This window comes from Ceratosolen solmsi, unplaced genomic scaffold, assembly GCF_000503995.2.
Source record: "Ceratosolen solmsi marchali unplaced genomic scaffold, CerSol_1.0 scaffold53, whole genome shotgun sequence".
Classification (NCBI taxonomy): Eukaryota; Metazoa; Arthropoda; class Insecta; order Hymenoptera; family Agaonidae; genus Ceratosolen; species Ceratosolen solmsi.
In genome coordinates, this window is record NW_011948441.1 from 44,632 (window position 1) to 65,085 (window position 20,454).

Sequence of the window (20,454 nt, forward strand, 5' to 3'; positions counted from 1 at the left end):
TGCCGAGAAAGATGAAATTATCAGAGAGTTGCGCGACGAAGGTGACAAACTCAGCAAGCAGCAGCTCCAGCATAGCAACATTATTAAGAAACTGAGAGTGAAGGAGAAGGAGAGCGACGGCATCATAAAAAATCAAAAGTAAGAATAGTAACTATAAGAACTCAAATTTTCTAGATCGGTTGATGCTACTTTGCTAAAAAAAAGCAGGCATACGCTTAAAACCTTATTAAATTACAATGTAATACTCATCAATTTTTTAAGGGTGAATTGGGTAATATATCATACATTATAAATGTAATTTTAATGAATAATTATTAATTATTATTACGCACGTATTACGTATTCGTTATTTAATTGAAAAAATAGTGAAGAATGCGATATTAGGTATACGATAACACTACGCATTTTAGTTCGCTTGAAAAATGATAAATTCCATATTATAATAATGATTATAATTGACATAATATTTAGAGAACACATTGAAGAACAAACGGTTGAATTGGAAAGATTAAAGAGATCGTTACATGCTAAAGAAGAAGTGGAACGAAGTCAAATTGATGCAGTGCATACGCTAACTGCTAAATATAAAGGCCAAGAAAAGGAAATTTTAAAACTATCTGAACAACTCGATCATGTGACTAACAAAATGGAAGCTTACAAAAAAAGTTTCGATGCTGCAAAATCGTAAGATAAAATCACAATTATTTTGTTCTTTGAATTTATATATAAAACAGAAAAAAAGAAGGACCAAAATTTTTATTGCATTCATTTAGAGAATTATTAGAGACGAAGGAAAGATTTGCCGATTCGGAAGAAGAACTAAAAGTGGCAATGGAAAGTGCCGGTGAATCACAACGGCGCCTAGCTCAAGTTCAGGATCTGAAAATTAAGCTTCGACAATCAGAAGAGGCTCACGTACGGTATGAATATTAATATTATTAAAAATTAATGTTTTCATAATTAACTCCTAACTATGTTAATAGAAAGGCGCAATGCAAATAATAATAAAGGTGAAATTTGAATTCTTTGTAGAAAGGAAAATTTGTTGAAACAAGAGAATATGGATCTTTTGAAACGGTTAGAAGCTGCAGAATCTCGTAGTGAAGAGCTGTCGGAGTCCGTGACTCATGCGACCAAGCCGCTGCTACGTCAACTGGAGCAATTACAATCAAATCTGTCGTACAAAACTAATATGTATATAAAATTAGAAGAGATGATGACGGAAAAGATTACTGACCTGCAATCGAAATTGGAAACCACCAGCGAGACAAATCGGTCCCTTGGCGAAGAAAATGTTAATCTCAAATCCAGATCATCCGTACTCGAATCTAAAATCAATGCGAAAGAAGGAGAGCGAAAGAAACTCGAAGAGCTTATTGAATCGATGAAGGAGGAAAATAATAAACTCATTGCAGAGAATATAGCGTTAGTTTATTTCTTTGTTAATTTCTTTTTATCATTTTTTTTACTTTGTCATTACAAAATAAGTATAACTATTGGCTCCTGAATTTACTAAATGTCTTCAAATTATCATTAAATTATTATAATTTACTTCAAGGCCATTTTACCGAATTTAAGATAAGATTTATCTTTAGATGTTAGAATAGTCTATAGTTGTTAATAATATTAAATACTTATAGACACAAAGAATCAATGAAAATGTTTGAGAGTTCTTCTGCGACTGAAGTCAACGAATTGAAACGAGAAATCGTGTCATTGGAGAATAAACTGTCAATGGAGAAAGCTGCAATTGAAGCGGAGAAACGTAAAAATCACGCCATTCTTGAACAGCACAGTATTGACGAAGAGCTTAGATACAGTCCTAGTTTAAGTATCGAAAGAGATTCTGTCAGTAGTGCAAATAGTATATGGCCAACGGTAAGTGGCCAAGTAATACTAGTCAAAATATTTAACGTCTTTTTAACTATCTAATCAAATTAAACGATTTTCAATTTTCAGTTTAATGATACGATGTTCGATAGTAGCTCGGGTAGATTTCCAAATGTATACGATAGTTTTAGGGGAGGTACAAATAGCACATCTATGATTGAAAATCTTCAAGCGCAATTGAAGCAACGCGATGGTAAGAAATTTTTAATAAGTAATTATAATAAAAAATTTTATAATTATTAGAAATATATAATTAGTTCTCTATTGTAACGTAATAAATTGAAATACCATTAAAAGAAGTTTTTACACCATTATTTCAAATATAAATTCATTTTGTTAATATCACTCACCTCAATTAATTCTTTTATAGTTATAAATATGGGACTATTTATATTTAACAACTCTTTACTCAAGTATAATATTAAAAAGAAATTTTAATTCTGAAAAATAGAAAAATTGTTAACAACTTCATTCCAGGCGAAGTTCAACAATTACAGTGGGAGTTATCGCGTCGTAACACCGAAAGAGATGCATTGAACAACGAAGTTTCATCTTTAGTTTTAAAAGTCGAGGATCTGAGCTCGTCCGTCGCGAACATGGAAAAGGTCAAGGAAAACCTCAACGACATTCAAACAAAATACGATGCACTGCTACAGATGTACGGTGAGAAAGTAGAGGAAAATCAAGAGTTACGGCTGGATCTCGAGGACGTGAAAGAAATGTACAAGACACAAATAGACCAGCTGTTAAAACGAGATCTTTAAAGTTAATATTATTATAGTCAAAATGGTGATAATATGGGCAATTGTAAGACCGAAAAATCTTTCATTGTAAATATATGCATAGAAGTGTTCAAAGATATATAAAGGGTATCGTTCGATTTCGGTAACTGCCTTTTCAAACCAGGTTAGTTTTACTATTTAAAGGCCCATTCGATTTATAAGATAAACATTTAAATCATCACAGGGTTTTTTTTCCGAAATAATAAGTAAGCGATTAAAATAATTAAAATATCAATCATTTTTTATATAATTTGCTTATGTAATTTGTGATATAATATTAAAAATTGTATCTTTATCTAGAGGTACTTTGTTGAGAACTTATCACTTCTGCTAACAAATAAAATTTTTTTAACAATCTACTAGTATAGATAATAAAATATTATAATCAAAAGCTTTCTAATATCCGTTCAAAGTTTAAATAATAATCAATTTTTCTATGAATCGATAAAAAAATACTTTTGAGAAAAAAGTTGCAAGTACCAAATATTTGTATATAAATTCACGTAAAAATTAATAATAAACAAAATAGTCTAAATTCACATAAAAAATTATTACGCTTTTGAAGATTCTTAATTAAAATAACCTCTTAATTTACTAAATGAAAGTTGTATGCACTATTAACTTTTCTATTTATTGAAGATATAATTTTTACAGTAAAAAGGAAAGAAATCTTTATAATACTAAGGAATATATGTTATATATGTACATAAACAATTGAAACTATCGATTTAATCTTAAGTACTCTATTTTTATTTAAACGAGTAAAATTAATTTTATAATTCTTTATTATTTCAAAAATTTCTTAATACTTTCAAGTGTTAATAATCCTGTAGAGTTTTGACAGCTTTTCTTCCTTTCATTATATTATAAAGAAAGGATGAATAATATATCAAAATACAATTTCCATTTCAGAGATATTATATTTATAATAAATTACAATTTAATTTGCTGATTTGCTATTTTTATTTTAAATTGAAAATAAATTAATTCATTTTCAAATAAAAACTATACAAGTAACTCCACCAAACAACAACTGCCAATGTTTTAATAGTTCAAAAAATTTGATATATAATCATCATCGTTCAATAAATTTAGATTAAATTGTAATTTATAGCAAAAATCCAAATTTTATTTACATGTTTATTAAAAAAAACAAGAAAAAATGTAAAAATATTTATTACCAATGTTATTTAATTAAATAGTTATTATTGATATTTTGGTAAAGTAATAATTGTTAATAATATTTAATGAAAGAATAGTTTTTGTCAATATATAATATTTTTTATATAAGTAGACTTGTTCATAATATAAAATTTTTGTATAAATAGCTACCAAGATGTAATTTATCCACACTGAAATTGAAAAATTTATAAATATATTTTATAAATATTATGTTAAAATTTAACATAATATGGTATATGGCTATAAATTTATTTAATCAGAAATAATATTTTTATTCTATTAGAAAATGTTAGTCCAATGATTAAATAAAAATAAGGAGCCTATAACTAATACACTAAAATTTTTTAAGTGAGTTAAATTAAAAAATGAGTATTATAAATAATACCTTCATCTATTATTATTCTTTAAAGTTTTTGTATAAATTTATTATCTATATACTTAGTAACTTAACTATTATCTTGGTAGCTGAAAATTTGTTTTAAAAACTTAGTTTTAAATTTCATGAATAAATTATACTTTTAACATAGACTTTTTATGTCTTTAACAGTTACTATTTATATATAGTATTAAAAAAAAACTATTTAACAATTATTTTTGTTTATTTAATCAATAAGTAAGTCTAATTAAAGAAAAAAAACTATATTTACAAATTTTAATTATAACGAATTTGATATATTAAGCTAGAAAATGCCTTATTTTCAAATGATACAAATATTGCATAAATTATTCGTTATTAAATTAGGGTTTTGAAATATGAAGTTAATACTAGCTGTTCAATTTTATGCAAATATTTGTACACACAATTTTATTTCTTACTCATATAATATGTATAAATATATGCATTATTTAAGACGTGATTGGAAAAGGATTAACAAATACTTTAATATTATAATATTGTTTGTTAATTTGATATCAAGAACTGTCTTAATGCGGCAAAATATCCTAACTTCAATTGAATAAGTTATCTTATTAAATTGGTTTAATTGATTTGAAGCAGTTAATGCTTTTTTATAATGATATTTATTAAACTAAAAGCATATCACTGCATATACAAGAAATAGTACTACATTATACATATAATAATATCTGTATTTTTTGTATTTATAATTGAAAACAGTTTTAATATATAATGCTTCACTCCTTACAGTATATTTGATCATAAGATGATCGAAAGATTAATTACAAATTTCATATTTGTTCGATAAATGTATTTATTACAAAATCACCATAAAATAAGATTTTTCTTTCTTTCATCATTGATGAACATGATATTTATTAAATACTTATATAATAAATAAGCATAGGAAGCTAATTATCATGTGATATTGCATTGTAACATAATATAAAATAATATAATGTAGTGTTTTCAATTTTATTCATACCTATTCGTCCTTTATTATCTTAAATTAATAGGTATATTATAAGCAAATATTCATTACAAATATAAAATTTTTCTTTCATTAAAAAAGTATAATGTAAATGCATATGATAAATGGTATTATAAAAATGATACCTATTTATCGTTTTGAATTTGAAGAAAATTTATATTTTATTATATTTTTATACAAAAGTATAACAATTATTTAAACCAATATGATTTATATAGTGTTGAAAATAAATTGATTTGCTAAATACCAGTGTTTTTTAATGAAAATTCAAATATTTTATTAATAGATCAAAATTTTAGAATACAATTATCGAATAATAGTTCTACAAACTGAAATAAAAAATCTATTATCATTCAATTTTTTCTCGCTTATATATCATCAAATATACGAAAAAAAACAGGCGATATTGAAGAATCCATGTGATAAAAATTATATCAATTTTTTAATAAAATACATGTTGCATAACAAGATTAACAATTTGGAAAATTTGTGAATAATGCTTCAGTGAGAATGCATCTACTAATATTAATATTCTAAAAAAGATATTTAAAAGTATGTTGATTAAAAAAAACTAAGTCGAGGTTACATTTAAATTTATATTTGTATTGTTTTTTAACATTTTTACAGTATTTTTATTAAAAATTTTATTTTTTAAAAGAGTATTTTATTTATGGTAGGTAGGGTCAAGAACAACTAAAAAATATTTATTCAATTACTTTTATTTGAACATTCACATACTCATTTTGCCAGATTTTGACAGTATTATATTTATATTAATATAAAGAAAAATTATTTTGAAAAAAACCCAGCGATAAATTTCCGAAAGTCAAAAACCAAATGCACCGGTTTATCACTGGATTTGACAAAATTCTTCAGAAATAGAATAATATGACCCTGAATGAAGAGATGATACCGAATAAATGATTATAATTATCTGATGATAATAATGAACAAAACCTTTAAATTTGAAGAAAATATCGTTTGATCCCGTTTCCAATAGGTACTTTTAATAAAAGCGAAAATTATCAATTTCAAATGGGATGCGATAATCAACTTTTTTCGACTATATTTAATATTTCGAATTAATATATTATAATGCCTCTAGTCTATGTAACTATTACACAAGTTGGTTTTTGTACATATTTGCCGTTTAACAATTAAAATACTTAAATTTAAATTCACCATTTATATATATATATTTTTTAAATAAATCATAAAATTTTTAAGTGACATACTTTTCAATGAAAATTAATTTACGTATTTCTGATATTTTAAATAATTTTGTTGTCATTAACAACAATAAGTGAATATGCGGTGGTAACAAAAAATTCTTATATAAAAACTACATAATCAGTCGTTATATTATTGAATTTCGCACCCATTTAATAAACCCCTACGGCTATTTTCAAGCTATTATGGATTGCCTATTCTGTACCTATTTTTAGGCAAAGCTAAGGAAGTAATCTAAACCAATTATGAGAGCATTTAAATGCATACTGACAATTTTTAATTACCTTTTAAAAAAGATGAAGAAATAAAGAAACACTAATTTGCGCGATTACTTTATCGTCATTTTGATTATGAAGAAACCGAGCATTTTAGTGAAACTCATTCTCTAAAATAAGTATAATATTTCTAATGATCTTCCCTAAATATTTAAAAGAATCAATATTTGCAATGTTATTCTTTTATATATATATTCATAAATTTTTAATATTTAAATTAATTCGTTAACAATGCTGTAATAAAAATAGAATTTTGGAATTTTTTATCGTTAACAGGCTTGTTGAAATATATTTACTTATTTAATTGAAAAAAAAGCATCTGTTTAATAGTACGAAGAATCAAAATAGCATAAACAGAATAACATCACAGGATAAATTTATTGATGTAAATTTAATAATGTATTTTTGTAAATGAATTGATTTTACAAATTATTTCTCGTTTTAACCCATCATAATAACTATTTAAATAAACGCGTTTGACAATTTTTTGCCGACAGTGTCATTGTCGTTATACTTGTCAAATATCGCTGACAAGCTTGTTAAAAATTATTTATCAAATCACGAAATTTTAAACTACCCTGCAGAAAATAATGTTTAAATCTTATTGTTATTTTGTCTAATTATATTTATTATACTTCCAATTATTTTGTTATGAGTATAAAAGAATTTACGCAAGTAATTTAATCGCTAAATGAAATATAATCCTAAGAAAATGATTCTAAAACAACTATTATATCATTAAGTATAAATGAATACATACAATTTACTTATTAAATAATAAACTTTACTATATATATAATTTATTACACAATCAAACAAGAATGTTGTCTTTAAAAAAAAAGAAGTTAGAAATTAATTTATGAAAATATTTTTATACCAATTATCCAAGTTATCCAAACTGATATAATGATTTTTAATTAATCGAAATGACTTAAAAAGTAAAGTAAATAGTTTATTAAATTGCTGAATTCAATAGTCTGATAATTATCTGCAGATCAGTCTGAAATTTCATGGTTCGACTTTTTAATTTATTTTCATTAATTTTATGACTTATATGCTCCTTATGCCAAATTTATAGCTTGGTTTGCTTTCCGTCATACGGCATTTTTTATTCATAATTTTAAACGAGCCTGAGCTACCTTTATTGCTCTCAAACTCCCATCTCACTTAATAACACTGCCTTAAATGATAACCCTTAACACTAATCACAAAATCGTAGAAATTCTGTTCTGTAAAGAAATTGCTGAGATACTTGTTATAATGAGATATTAATTTAATTATTTGTATAACTATATATTTTTTCATTTATTTTTTTTTGTTTTTTTTTTTTGTTTGTTTAGTAGTTAAGCTTCAGCGTCGTTATTTTTCATTAATTAAAACGATATAACCAAGTGACGTAATTGTTGTATAGCAAAAAGATATTTAAATTTTGATACATTATAGAAGATAACATTATTTATAATTTACGAAATATCAAAACGACACTTTAAAAATTTATTTTAATTTATATGATTGCTGTGCACGTATACGGAGTTAGTTATGATAATATAATAAAACAGTGTATTTTTGCTCATTTAATCTAAAGTAAATTTATTTAAATTAGTATTGTAATCGAATCAAAGTTATAATAATAATTTCTTAGTAGCTTACTTACACGATTTATTTAAAACATTCATGAAGCATTCTTATACCATACTTGGTAAAATAATAGCAATAAATAACAAAATATGTTCCTACGATTTTGCAGCCAGTTAATTTCAATTATCATACGATTAGAGTTATCAGTACACTTGAAATCGAATAAGAGAGAGGGAGAGAGAGCCTGTTAGGAGCGCCCTCGTCCCATTTTCTAAGTGCAAACCGAGTCTCCAAACTCCTGCTTGTCATTATCCTCGTCATACTCCTCTCAACGACGCAACGTCAATGCCATTTGCTCACCATTTCTACATCATTACGCTACTTACTTGCGACGTCCCCTATGCTTTACGTCGCTTCTCGTACTCGCCTCGATCTCAGCACCTGGGGTGCCGAGGGAGACAATGAGAGATAGATTGGGTGTGAGAGCGAGAGATGTACCGGTAAACAGACAAAGAGACAGATATATATGTGGTTGTTGCTGTTATTTCATAGCGTGGCACGGCTACGTTGTGCACGAATCGTCTGCGCATCCGTCTTCACCCCGCCTTGTTTTTGGCTGCTGTTTTATTTATTTGTCAATCATCAAGCCTTTATTTTTGCTTCTGTTAAAGTTTTGCGATTGGGGTGAGATACTAGAGGGTGGGTGGGAGAGAGACACGCCGGAATTGTTGCTTGCTTGATTTGTTTTACATTTGTGCATGCGTCAAAGTAGTTCCAAGGGCGTCCACGGTGGGGCGCCTTTCGTCGTGGATCTCTCAAACCCAGGGCGTCCAACCCTCGTAGAGGAGGGCCAAGTTCTCGGTGCTCTGGGCCTCACGTATCACGTACTCGACTTGCTCCGTTGTCGTATATTTGCGATTCGGGTTTGGTTCGCGACCTTCAAGCTTCATGCGCACTCGACGCCAAACGTTCAGCGCGTAGACATTACGTTCTTGCATCGCTATAAAAGTTATTTTTGGATTTGTTTATAAATCATATGTTTAATAATATGAATTAATTAGAGATAAATACATTGTATGTGAATACTGTATCAAATTTAAATACAAGATTCCATCTTTCATATGCTAATTTAATATCTACCTTTGCCTGTTGTAGGATCTCGTGCAGGTGGAGCTCCTTTTCTAGGACTCTGACACACGCTTTCTTGCCTTATTAATTTAGCTTTGTTAAATACGAATTCTGATACATTTTGATCGTTTATTGACTCGTTCGCAAATGATAATAATTCATCGTACAATGCAGGTGTTTTGACAGCCAGTGTGTCCAATTCATTTTTCAATACTGACGCTTTAACAAGATCTAAGTTGTCTGATTCTAATTCCTTTACTGTAGCCGACAGACTTTCGGTGCACGATCGATAATTTAATAAAAATTCCTAAACAAAATTTAATTATTAATTTTAAAAAATATTATGTTAAATGTATTAGAAAAAATTAAGAATACAAAGAAGATAAAAAAAATATTTCATTAAGACGATGAAAAAGAAAAATACTAGTTTTTACTGAAAAAAAATTAAGTAAATTAAGAAACGTTGCTCACTTGAAGGCCAATGATGTTCTCTTGCTTCGCCATGCTTCTCAGTAGTACTCTGACGTCATTCATGAGTCGATGATGTTCTGCGATGATGGCCTGCAGGATGCTGACCTGCTCCCTTAGAGCCTGTTGCGCAACCGCTAGACCCTCCTGATGTTCCTGTGTCTTCTTCTGCGCCTCGACAATTGCCTCGGATATAAGCTTCTCCATCTGCCTGAGCCAACTCGAGTCAATACTATTGTCTGGACCGATCTGCATTAGCTCGACAAGACTTTCCTCTATCGGCGACACGCTTATCGTCAGGTTTGCTGTGAGCATGCAACTCTCCTCCCAGCGTTTCACTAATTTGGTAAAAATCCAGAATATGCGAGATTAGTACTTTTCGAATTATTTATAACACACGCATTTACTTTGTTACGTATATTGTGTAAAAATCTAAGAGCTTCTATATCGAGCAAAATCAATAGTTAATAAATGACAATTTCATTCAATTTTTTTATATGGTTTTTCACATAAATATTTGCGAATATATTATTAACATATTAAATCAAATAACATTCTCTTTGTTTTTTATAAATAAGAAATAATACATTTTTATAAATTTCTATCTAATAATCCATTACAACTCTATTATCAAGTCACTTGATAATAAACTTGACACAATTCCGTCTTTAAATTCAATTAAACTTGTAAAAACATAAATTCATTACACACTGTTTAAATTGATTCAACTATATATTAATTATAGTATAATGGCTTCGCAACGACGATCTCTAGTATACAAATCAACAACTATTCAATCCGCAACCTCTTTAAGCAGCGCAAATCTCAAATATTAAAAGGAAAACCTCGTCACGCTCACCAAGTTTAATAAAATTCGCGTCGTTGGTTATACTCTCTTGGGTCCTTGTGCGCAATGCCTCATAATGCATTATGGAATTGCAGGCGTTAACAACGAGGGCCGAGAGTCCAGCCTGCCTCGTTAGTCTCTCCGAGCTCGTAAGGACGGCGTTATCAAAGGCAGTCATTACTTCACCAAGTGCCGGATTCGCACCTGCGGCCCACTTTAAGCGCTGCACAGCACTCGTAACGAGACTCTGCTGTTGTTCACGCGCTTCGTTTACGCGTACCTGGAGGTTCGAGAGTCCAGCAGCCGTCTTACGCAGTTCGAGCATGAACGAGGATCGATCTGTAGGAACGGTTTTTTTCCTTAATTAATGTGCAAATGAATGGATGTGGCTGTATTTTATAAGCCATTCGTACTGTTCATAATGGTAGCTCTTATTTGATTCATATTCATTTATGTGGTAATCGATATTTCTTGCAACTAAGTAAATCAACAGTCCTACTTTTTTATTTCCCTACGTTTCGAAAAAATAGCGCATATACCATTTGACTTATACATATTAATAGATGAGGTTTAAAGATATCGTATATCGAAGTTATGTATTTAAAATTACCTGAATATTGATATAAAAAAAAATGCATGGCATAATATATAAACAAAAGTCAAATGATTCGCTTAATATCAAAATTGCAAAATTAATGCAAAATATTGTGTTTGTTAAAAATATCCACAAATGTACTGCACCATAATAGTACAGTATTTTATAGTATCTTTATGGTACACTATTTAAAGTATATACAATTTAATAAAATCATTAATTGCAATCATTTAATAAATACTTGAACTTATAAAAACTGTCTATAACAAGTAGTCCTCTTAAATATATATTTAATCTACTCACTCAATGGATTGATAAAATTAATGTTCGATCCAATAAGCAAGTAATCTTCGTACAGCCAATAATGTGCTGTTAACTGCAATTGCAGTCTTTGAACAGTGGCACGAGCAACTTCCACAGCCTGTTGCGCAGACTTTGCACTTTGTTTTCTTCTCCAGGTATTTTCTAGATTTCCGCTAAGGGCACTTGCTTGTGCCAACTCCGAGCTACTAAAGTAACCCTTCTTTAAGCCCATATCCACCAATTTTCTACAGAGCTCCTCCAACGATACCTTAGAAAAAGAAAAATACATTCATATTGAATGCAAAAATTTGCAGACACTTAAATACGAAAAACTCTACAAGATAATACAGATTATAAAAAGAGAAAAGTATCGGTTTCAAATAATTATGAATAAAAATAGACAATAACAGAATATCAATACATACAATTCTATTGTTGTACATAGTAAAAAAAAGATCAATACTATTATAAAATAAATGTGTAAATAAAAATGAAGATATACTTTGCTCTCAGCACCAATGTCCCGCTGCTCGATTTCAGTTGATACGCTAAGTCCCATACGTTGCAATAGAAAGCACAATGCGATGCCCAAACTTTGAGAAGTAACACCAATCAATTGTCGGGATACATAATCGGCAGTAAAAAGACGAATTGGCTTGTTTAATTGCTCGTCGGTGTATATACCAGAAAATCCATCGTCATAGAGGTTTACTGTTTCTCCCCGGAAAGCGAAGGCTATGTCACGGCACATCGAAAAGAACTTTTGAATTGTGTATAAACGTTTTACCAAAAAAATGTCTTCTAAGACCTGAATTAATTCAAACATACATTTACATAGGTATAACATAAATTGAGATATTAGTTGTAGTTTTTTTTTTATAAAAATCAGTATTGAAATGAAGATGATTAATATGTACGAAATTACTTTCCATACCTTACGCGCTGCCTCATTGAATATTGGCGCTGCCATTTCCTTAGCTTCTCGAATTTGATCGATTTTTTTCCAACTCGCAGGTATTTCCAGCGATCCCAAAACGCTGATTAATGCGTTACCCTCCATTTGCAATTTTTCAAAAAGTCCATTAAAACCCATAAGTAACATTTGACCAGGTGTTAACGTCTCCTCTTGGTTAAGTTCTTGTAGATCAGCGGATCGGGACAAAAGAGCTTCAAAACGTAGCCTCAATCCATCTATTACAGATTGCATTATAATGTGTGGACTTTCCATCTCCATTATTGTAAATCTGTAGAAATTGGCTTTCGTTTATTTATATTAAATAACACATATTTATCAGTTTTATAAATCACTCAATTATAGAATTTTTTGTTTAGTTTTATTATTATTATTATTATTATTATTATTATTATTATTATTATTATTATTATTATTATTATTATTATTATTAATTATAACAAGCTTGAATAACGTTAGCATCTACTCTAATGCATATCATATTAAAGATGTAATAATTATTAATTTACGAATGGCAGAAACAGAAATCGTTATAAACCTTAAATGTAACTCCATTTGCTCTAAAATTTCTATAAGTGGCAGACCAGTTGAAGTTATGATTTCTTCAAGCTCGTTAATCATTTGTATAACTGTTGGTTCTTCTGTAATTACGGTCTTTGTTGCTTCTGGTAAAATAATTGTGTGGAAATTATAATTTAATTCCTGTAATCCCTTATGAATGGAGTCAGCGCTCTTTAGACACTTCATAACCAATGAAATTTGTGGATCATTATTAGATTTGAGATTTTCGGGTATGAGAGACATCATTTCAGAAATTTGCGAAAACATAAGCCGCATTTCATCAAGGAACCAGTCGCCATCTCTAGATGTTAAATCAACTAAGCAATCACCCGCACACTTGGCTGCTCCTTCCATCATCAAATATCTATCACAAAATTTGCAATCTTATGAAAATTCAACGATATAAATTTATTTATATATGTTCAGTGGAAAATGAATTTACTATGAAATCAAGTTGCATTTATAAATAAATATTAAAGCTTAATGTTGTAAATTCTCTTCATAAAAGAAAAAATAAAAAATTTTAGTCACACTCATTTACTTGTACCTTTCATTGTTTTTATAAATTTTATTAAAATTAATTAATGATTTCATTTAAATCCATAAACATTTATTAGTGAATCAAGATTGCTTCTAGTAATAATAACGTTAATAAGTAATAATGATATCGTCAAACTGTAAAAATATAATTAACTCACTTTTTATTGAGTGTGCACAATGTTGTGATATTAACACATTCGAGTGCTTTATCTGCACCTTTTTCTCTCCTTAAAAAGTTTGCGATCTGTGTTTTGGATTCCGCATATGCCTTTTCGATTCTAACAAGAGCTTCCGGCAGACCTTCACTGATCATCCTTTCACATGTTTTAGTAAATTTGTTGTTAGCTTCACTCAAAACAGCCTGTATCTGAAAAAAAATAATAATCATCATCATCAAGTAATAACAATATACATGGATATTAGCAAAAAAATCTTTAAAAATAATATGTGAGTTAGACTTTATTGTTACAATATATTTTTTAAGCAATTAATATGAGTAATACTTCCTTTTTTATATACAATATATTAATTCAGTATTTTTAAAAACTTAAAGAAATATAGATTTAGAACGTTTTACACTTAACATGAAATTCACATACATTAAATATATATCTTTTAACCTTGCCTGCGCGTGATAGTGCATATAACTTTTTTCAAAATATTTCTTTTATTGATAAAGCATAATCTATATCTTTACCGGAGAAAATTTATAAAACTAAAAATGAAAAATTCATTAGTTTTCTAAAACAAAAATTTTAATTAACGTATTATTTTTTTATTAAATGACTAACCAAATCGAGATATCATCCTGCTTAAATAAGGCAAAGTGCTACAAAATCAACGACTCGAGTACCTGATACGAAAAAGTGACAGTCCTCTGGACCTTGGGATTGCCAGCGGTTAGAGGTGCAAAATGGGTCTCGAGGTGTGCGAGGATCTCATGGCAGGTGTCGACAGTTCCCGTGAGCAACAACTTGCTTATCCAGCCATGGTATAGCACTGACCTGTGCTGCGTCATGCTACTCATTGGGTAAAGGCTGCATATAGCTGAGTACTGGCTCAAAAGGTCCAGGCAATTGCGCACAAGGATGAGTTGTTGGAGCGCAAGTTGAGTGAGCTCGTTCTCTGATTGCTCGCACTGGACGATCATCTGACTCTGGCCGGCGTTCTGCAGAAACTCCTTCACAAGGTCGAACACGAGATGATCCTCCTGGATATTCGAGCCCCCGGCCTCGCTGAGCCACCTCGCGAGCTGGGGACCTCGCACCGCGTTCATGGACATCTACAACATTTTCTCTCTCAGCTGGTTTTACCTCTTTCTAAAAGCGGGCGCAACTAAACAATAGTGCAAGGAAACAATATTTTCCATCTCGTGTAAGAAATGATTTTTTTGATCACTCAAAAAGTAATAAAACTAATGAAAAATTAAATATATATAACAATTTATAAGATATTCGTAATGTTTAAATGAAATGCACAAATATAAAAAGTTTATCGATACAAAAAAAGAGTTATAAAACAATTTATATTGATAAACTGCTTTTGACGATTATTATATAAGACATTAATTCATTTAAATGAGAACTGCACATGCCTTGTTGCATGCACTCAATTAGAATTGTACTTATAATTACAGTATTGAACAGGATATTAACTGTAAATAATAGAATGACATTAGATGCATATTTATGTGAACTGGAAATTTTTGCATCATTTTCAGTGTCTTCTATTTATTTATATAAAAACTTCTCGAACTATTTATTCTCAAACTAACAAAAAATAAATTTATAAAGATATTTTAATTCAAAGAATATTAAAAAGCAACATTTATAAAACATTATTTTATAATAAAATTCTATTATTAGCACTGTCGTCAACTAATTATATTCATGAATTTTTAATAAAGTTAATTTTGAAATCTTTTGAAATATTTTGAAAACACAAATCAGAATAAAAAATTGAATATAAGTTTCATAATTAACAAATAATTAACATACTTTATTAAGTATCTTATATCGTGTTCAATAACCAATCAGATTTTATGAATGACTATCGGTTGTATTGATGGAACATTATTTTTTTTTAATTTTTTCATCATTTTGATAATTTAGAATGTATTGTATTCAAATAGCATCGCGATCCTTTATCAATTCACTTGGATGAAAAAAAAACCCGGAGAAAATACGAAAAAAAGAATCAAGAAAAATAAATAAATTTTAAAAAAGAAAAAGAGAGAAAGACGGGCGGGGGGGGGGGGGGTTTAAATCAGAAATCATAGTTCGCTCACGTTGTGGGTGTTGATGTGCTTCTGGCACTCGTCCATGCGCTCCTTAAGACCAATCTTAACCTTCTCAAGCATATCTTTGGCACGTTTGAAGGTACTATAACGCTTAGCGACAGAGTAGAGGCTATGATTTCTACCCATTGCCTGGGCCTCTTTCACCAGAGCAAGCTGGCGATGACGATCCTGGAGGGACTCCTGACATTGGCGCGACGCCTCGGATGCCTCGATCCATCTACCAATAACACATAAACGATATTTCCATTGCTTTTACAATATTCATGTTGGCAATTTTGCGTAATGGCGCGTTCATTGGTTTACACCTTCATGATTCATCCTACCGCTGGATTCAGTCGTCGTCAATGTTCAACATTGCAATCTTTAAAAATATACCTCTATCTATGTTTCTTGTAAATTTAATAATCAACATTTATATTAATTGACAATGCAATATCTTTCAATGCCATTGATATTTAACGATAAATCACACAATTAATTACAAATGGCATAGTGGGAGTTAAAATGTAGACTGTTGTTTCTGCATACTGCACCTTTATACTCGCATACTGGCAAAAATGACATTAAATTTACTTTACATAGTTTATCATGCTGCAAGTAAAGACCATATGTATGATCTCGAGAAATAGGGTCGAGTAAACATTTCATTTTGCTAAGCAGAATATCATTATGTAAGAAAAAGTCGCTCATCAATGAATATTAGATCTAAACATATGCTTAATACTAATATAATAAGCTTAAAAGTATTTTCAAAAGTATATTGACTTGATAAAGGACATTTAGCTTTACGAAATCATCAATTTCAGATATATTTCGTAATAAGTTAAAAAATATATTAGAATTTTAAAAGTAAAATAAATGTATCTATTTCAATATTCTGTTTAAGCTAAAAACAAAAAAAAAAGTATTTATTATAATTGTCAAAAGAATTTTCAAATTTGAAAATTACATGATGTTATACATATCAAAAATATCAAGTACAATTTCTCTTTTATATAACGATAAATAATATACTAATGATCGATTCGAATAGTCAGATAACTAAAGTTATATTTAGAGCGTTTCAAAATATTTGTCGACATAGAAACCAAATTATTCTTTATAAACATAGGATTCATTTACTTTAATTTAAAAATATGTAATATCAATTATCAATATAAATAAATGTAAATAATTTTTTGCGTTTTTTCTTTAATTTTATATATTTCATAAAACGTTGTTTTAACTGCTTTGCTGGCAATACGAATAAATTACATAGTTTTAAAATGCTTTTGGCTCAATTATTATCTTTCTTATGATGCTGGTAATAAGCAACTGGCGATTATTACGAGATGTTTTATTAGTTAGAATAAATAAAAGATAGATAAATAAAAAAATTTCGTTTATCTTTTAAAATAATGATCTCGTTGCGTAAAATAAACCATTTATAAAGATTAGAAAGTAATATTTTTATAACAATCCCGTCTCTTATTAAAATTAATTAAAATCATTATCAAAATTCTTTTAATCTAATGATTTTAATTATTAGAAGCTGATAGCAATTTAAAAATAATATAAACATTTTTTAAATCTTCGTCTCCAATAATACGAACTTGACAACGAAATATAATCAACAATTAAATTCAATAAACACAAATCTCTTAAGTAAGATTTAATACTTTTGGCAATCATTATATTAAATTATTAAGTATTATTATTAATTATTAAAAAGGCAAATAGATGAAAATATATTAATGTACTATTTTATAATTCAAATAATAAATAATTGATTTTTACCTACATAAGTATTTTATACATTTTCTTTTAGTTGTTATAAAAATACTTTTAAATTACTCTCACAAGTAAATCATTTAATAATATATTAATATAATATAAATTGATTGTTAAAGCGATAAGAAAATAATTGTAACGTTAAGATTAATTTTAGAGTTAAAAATATTGCTTGCTAGTAATTATAATAAAATTTAATAATCGTCTAACATTATAGAATATTATATATTTTTAGAAGAATATTTTACCATATAATACAACAGTAATGATTCCAAATGCTAAAAACTATATATATACACAAAGGTATTGTGATTGATTATAATTTAATTACTCACTTAACGTTTAAATGCGCAACAAATGACAGGCTAGCGGCAATTGGAAAAAATGGAGCTCGCGACAAGCAACGAATTACCTGGTCAATTTGTGGCAAAGTGCGGGAAAACTTTTAGCGAGTTCGTCCTTATTTGCAAGCCACTCAGCCCTCATCTCGGCGATCCTCACGGCAAACATGGCAACCGTCAACTCGAGTTCGAGCTGCTTCCTCCCAACGCCCGTACATCTCGCCCTGGCTTGGCACGCGCCATAAGTCGCAATGCTGTTCTCGGCACCGGCCCTCCAATCCACCAGGGGATCATAGACAAAGGCCTCCAGTAGGGTGAGGAGAGTTTCGCGGCCGCGTCGCATTACACGCAACGTGTGCTCACAGGCCAATCGAAATATACCCTGGAAAATCAAAAAGTCGATTTTGGCATTATTTATTGAACGAGTATTAGATACAGTACTGTACTTATATTTATTGGATATTTCATTATAAGTATGGAAGATTTGCTAGCAAATCTTAGCGAAATAAATACATTTTCAGTATATAATGGTATAGTATTAGCTGAGTAACTTGTTTAACTATTTAATTTATCTGCCATGACAATGCTCTCTCCTACTTTATACTTAATGATTTGCAAGTCACAATATAACGAGTCGTTGGGTATTACTGTATAAAAATATTTAAAATAACAACAACAACAAAAATACATGAGTAACTAAATAATTTGTAATCAATCATTATATAATAAATCAATCGCTTCTCTATGTTTAATGCACAACGAAGATCGATATTATTGAATGCTTATTTATTGAATAGCTGATTGAATTTCTAACCGGAGGCAAGATGTTTAAAGCTTTTATTGATTTTTACAGATACCAGCAAAATAATTTATGTAAGAATTTCAATATCTTCTTCAATTTTCAGATAAAATGTAAACAAAAATAAAATTCTTTTCTTATGACCCAAGACTCACTGTTTTTTAGAAGTCTGTCATTATATCGATAGCCAGATTATTAAGCAAATGGTAAATTTTATTTAATATTATATTAATTTTATTTTTATTAACTTTAACATAAACATTGATTATATAATGAATAAATTAATATATTTATTCCGCTCATTATCAATTATTAACAATCACGTTTTCTCAACGTATCCATATTTAGAAAGCGTTACGTATGTAAATGTCGTATATGCATAAATAGATAAAATATTACAATTTTTTATATTATAATCAAATTAAGTTTGATTAAAATATTAATCAAATTTAAGTGGTTTATGAAAGATTGATACATTTTCGTTAAACCCTAAAATTTATTAAATAAAATATTGTTTGTCTAGTTCGTTCAATTTATTTTATGTTGAATTTACTTTAAAAATAAAATGAAAGGAGGATATATAACGTAAATTCGGGTTTATACCATATATAATATAGGGATAATCATCCTTTTGATTTATACACATCGAATATTTATTTGATGCCGCATTAAATCAATTATTTTTACGTTTACAAAATAGGACTGGTCTTTAATCCTGAAATATATTAAATTTAATATATTTTCTAATATTAATTGTCAATAAAAGTATTAAAACTTCTGGAAATATTTAAAAACTTTTTTTTTAACTAGATAATGATATAATTTCAACTTGTACTTGAAAATTTGCTCGTTCATTTTTAATTCATTTTTAATACTAATTTTCATTGTGGTTTTATTAATTTAATGTACATTATTCTTATCGAATGTATACATGAACAACATTTTAGAAAGTCAAATTTATAATAAACTTTCAATACATAAGCGCATAGTGAATTTCAAACAGTGGTTATATCCTCGCAGACTTCATTTTGTACTTCCTAATTGTTTATACTCGGGTATTATCTGAAGCATTATGCTTTCCATTAGAGTTTCAGAATTGAATTGCAATTTAATCTGGTACACATGTTAAATTCGATCATCTATAGCCTTCAAACAATGAAACCACTTCAAACTTCATCTTGCCATTAAATATTCAAACCGATAAAGCAATAATGTGAAAAAAGATTCGATATTCAACACACACACAAATGCGTTAATTTATTTATTTAACAAGTGAAGCATTATAGGATGCATTCATCAACATAAATTGCTGATGGATATTTGGTACAATTCCTAATTATTAATTAAAAACTTTTAATAAATTAAATATTCGCTGACATGCGCCACCATAGCATCACCATCGCGGAATATCATCCCCCTACCGCTCGGAAATCTGACGATTGCCTAGTTCGAGCGTTTCAGTCTCGGCGGCGACGCCAACGAAGCATCACGAGCTCGGCGATCGG

At 28.7% G+C, this 20,454-nt stretch overlaps 2 protein-coding genes across 2 annotated transcripts in view; one reads left to right on the forward strand and one right to left on the reverse strand.

Annotated features, from left to right (window-relative positions):
* Window positions 1-2,890, forward strand: part of Tmf (TATA element modulatory factor) — a 9,518-nt gene extending 6,628 nt beyond the window's left edge. The window contains 7 exon segments of the mRNA XM_011503950.1: window positions 1-138; window positions 472-684; window positions 774-920; window positions 1,033-1,425; window positions 1,641-1,878; window positions 1,960-2,083; window positions 2,368-2,890. The exon segment at window positions 1-138 is cut by the window's left edge and continues 35 nt beyond it. Coding sequence (XP_011502252.1) covers window positions 1-138; window positions 472-684; window positions 774-920; window positions 1,033-1,425; window positions 1,641-1,878; window positions 1,960-2,083; window positions 2,368-2,654 — 1,540 coding nt within the window. The 3' untranslated portion in view covers window positions 2,655-2,890.
* Window positions 2,891-8,863: 5,973 nt separating this feature from the next.
* Window positions 8,864-20,454, reverse strand: part of nonC (serine/threonine-protein kinase Smg1) — a 37,242-nt gene continuing 25,651 nt past the window's right edge. The window contains exons 25-36 of the mRNA XM_011503848.1: window positions 18,222-18,532; window positions 16,028-16,256; window positions 14,594-15,022; window positions 13,899-14,107; window positions 13,178-13,564; window positions 12,601-12,910; window positions 12,169-12,474; window positions 11,667-11,934; window positions 10,781-11,107; window positions 9,925-10,259; window positions 9,466-9,760; window positions 8,864-9,325 (exon numbers count right to left, since the gene is read on the reverse strand). Coding sequence (XP_011502150.1) covers window positions 9,141-9,325; window positions 9,466-9,760; window positions 9,925-10,259; window positions 10,781-11,107; window positions 11,667-11,934; window positions 12,169-12,474; window positions 12,601-12,910; window positions 13,178-13,564; window positions 13,899-14,107; window positions 14,594-15,022; window positions 16,028-16,256; window positions 18,222-18,532 — 3,591 coding nt within the window. The 3' untranslated portion in view covers window positions 8,864-9,140. The remainder of the gene's footprint in view (window positions 9,326-9,465; window positions 9,761-9,924; window positions 10,260-10,780; window positions 11,108-11,666; window positions 11,935-12,168; window positions 12,475-12,600; window positions 12,911-13,177; window positions 13,565-13,898; window positions 14,108-14,593; window positions 15,023-16,027; window positions 16,257-18,221; window positions 18,533-20,454) is intronic.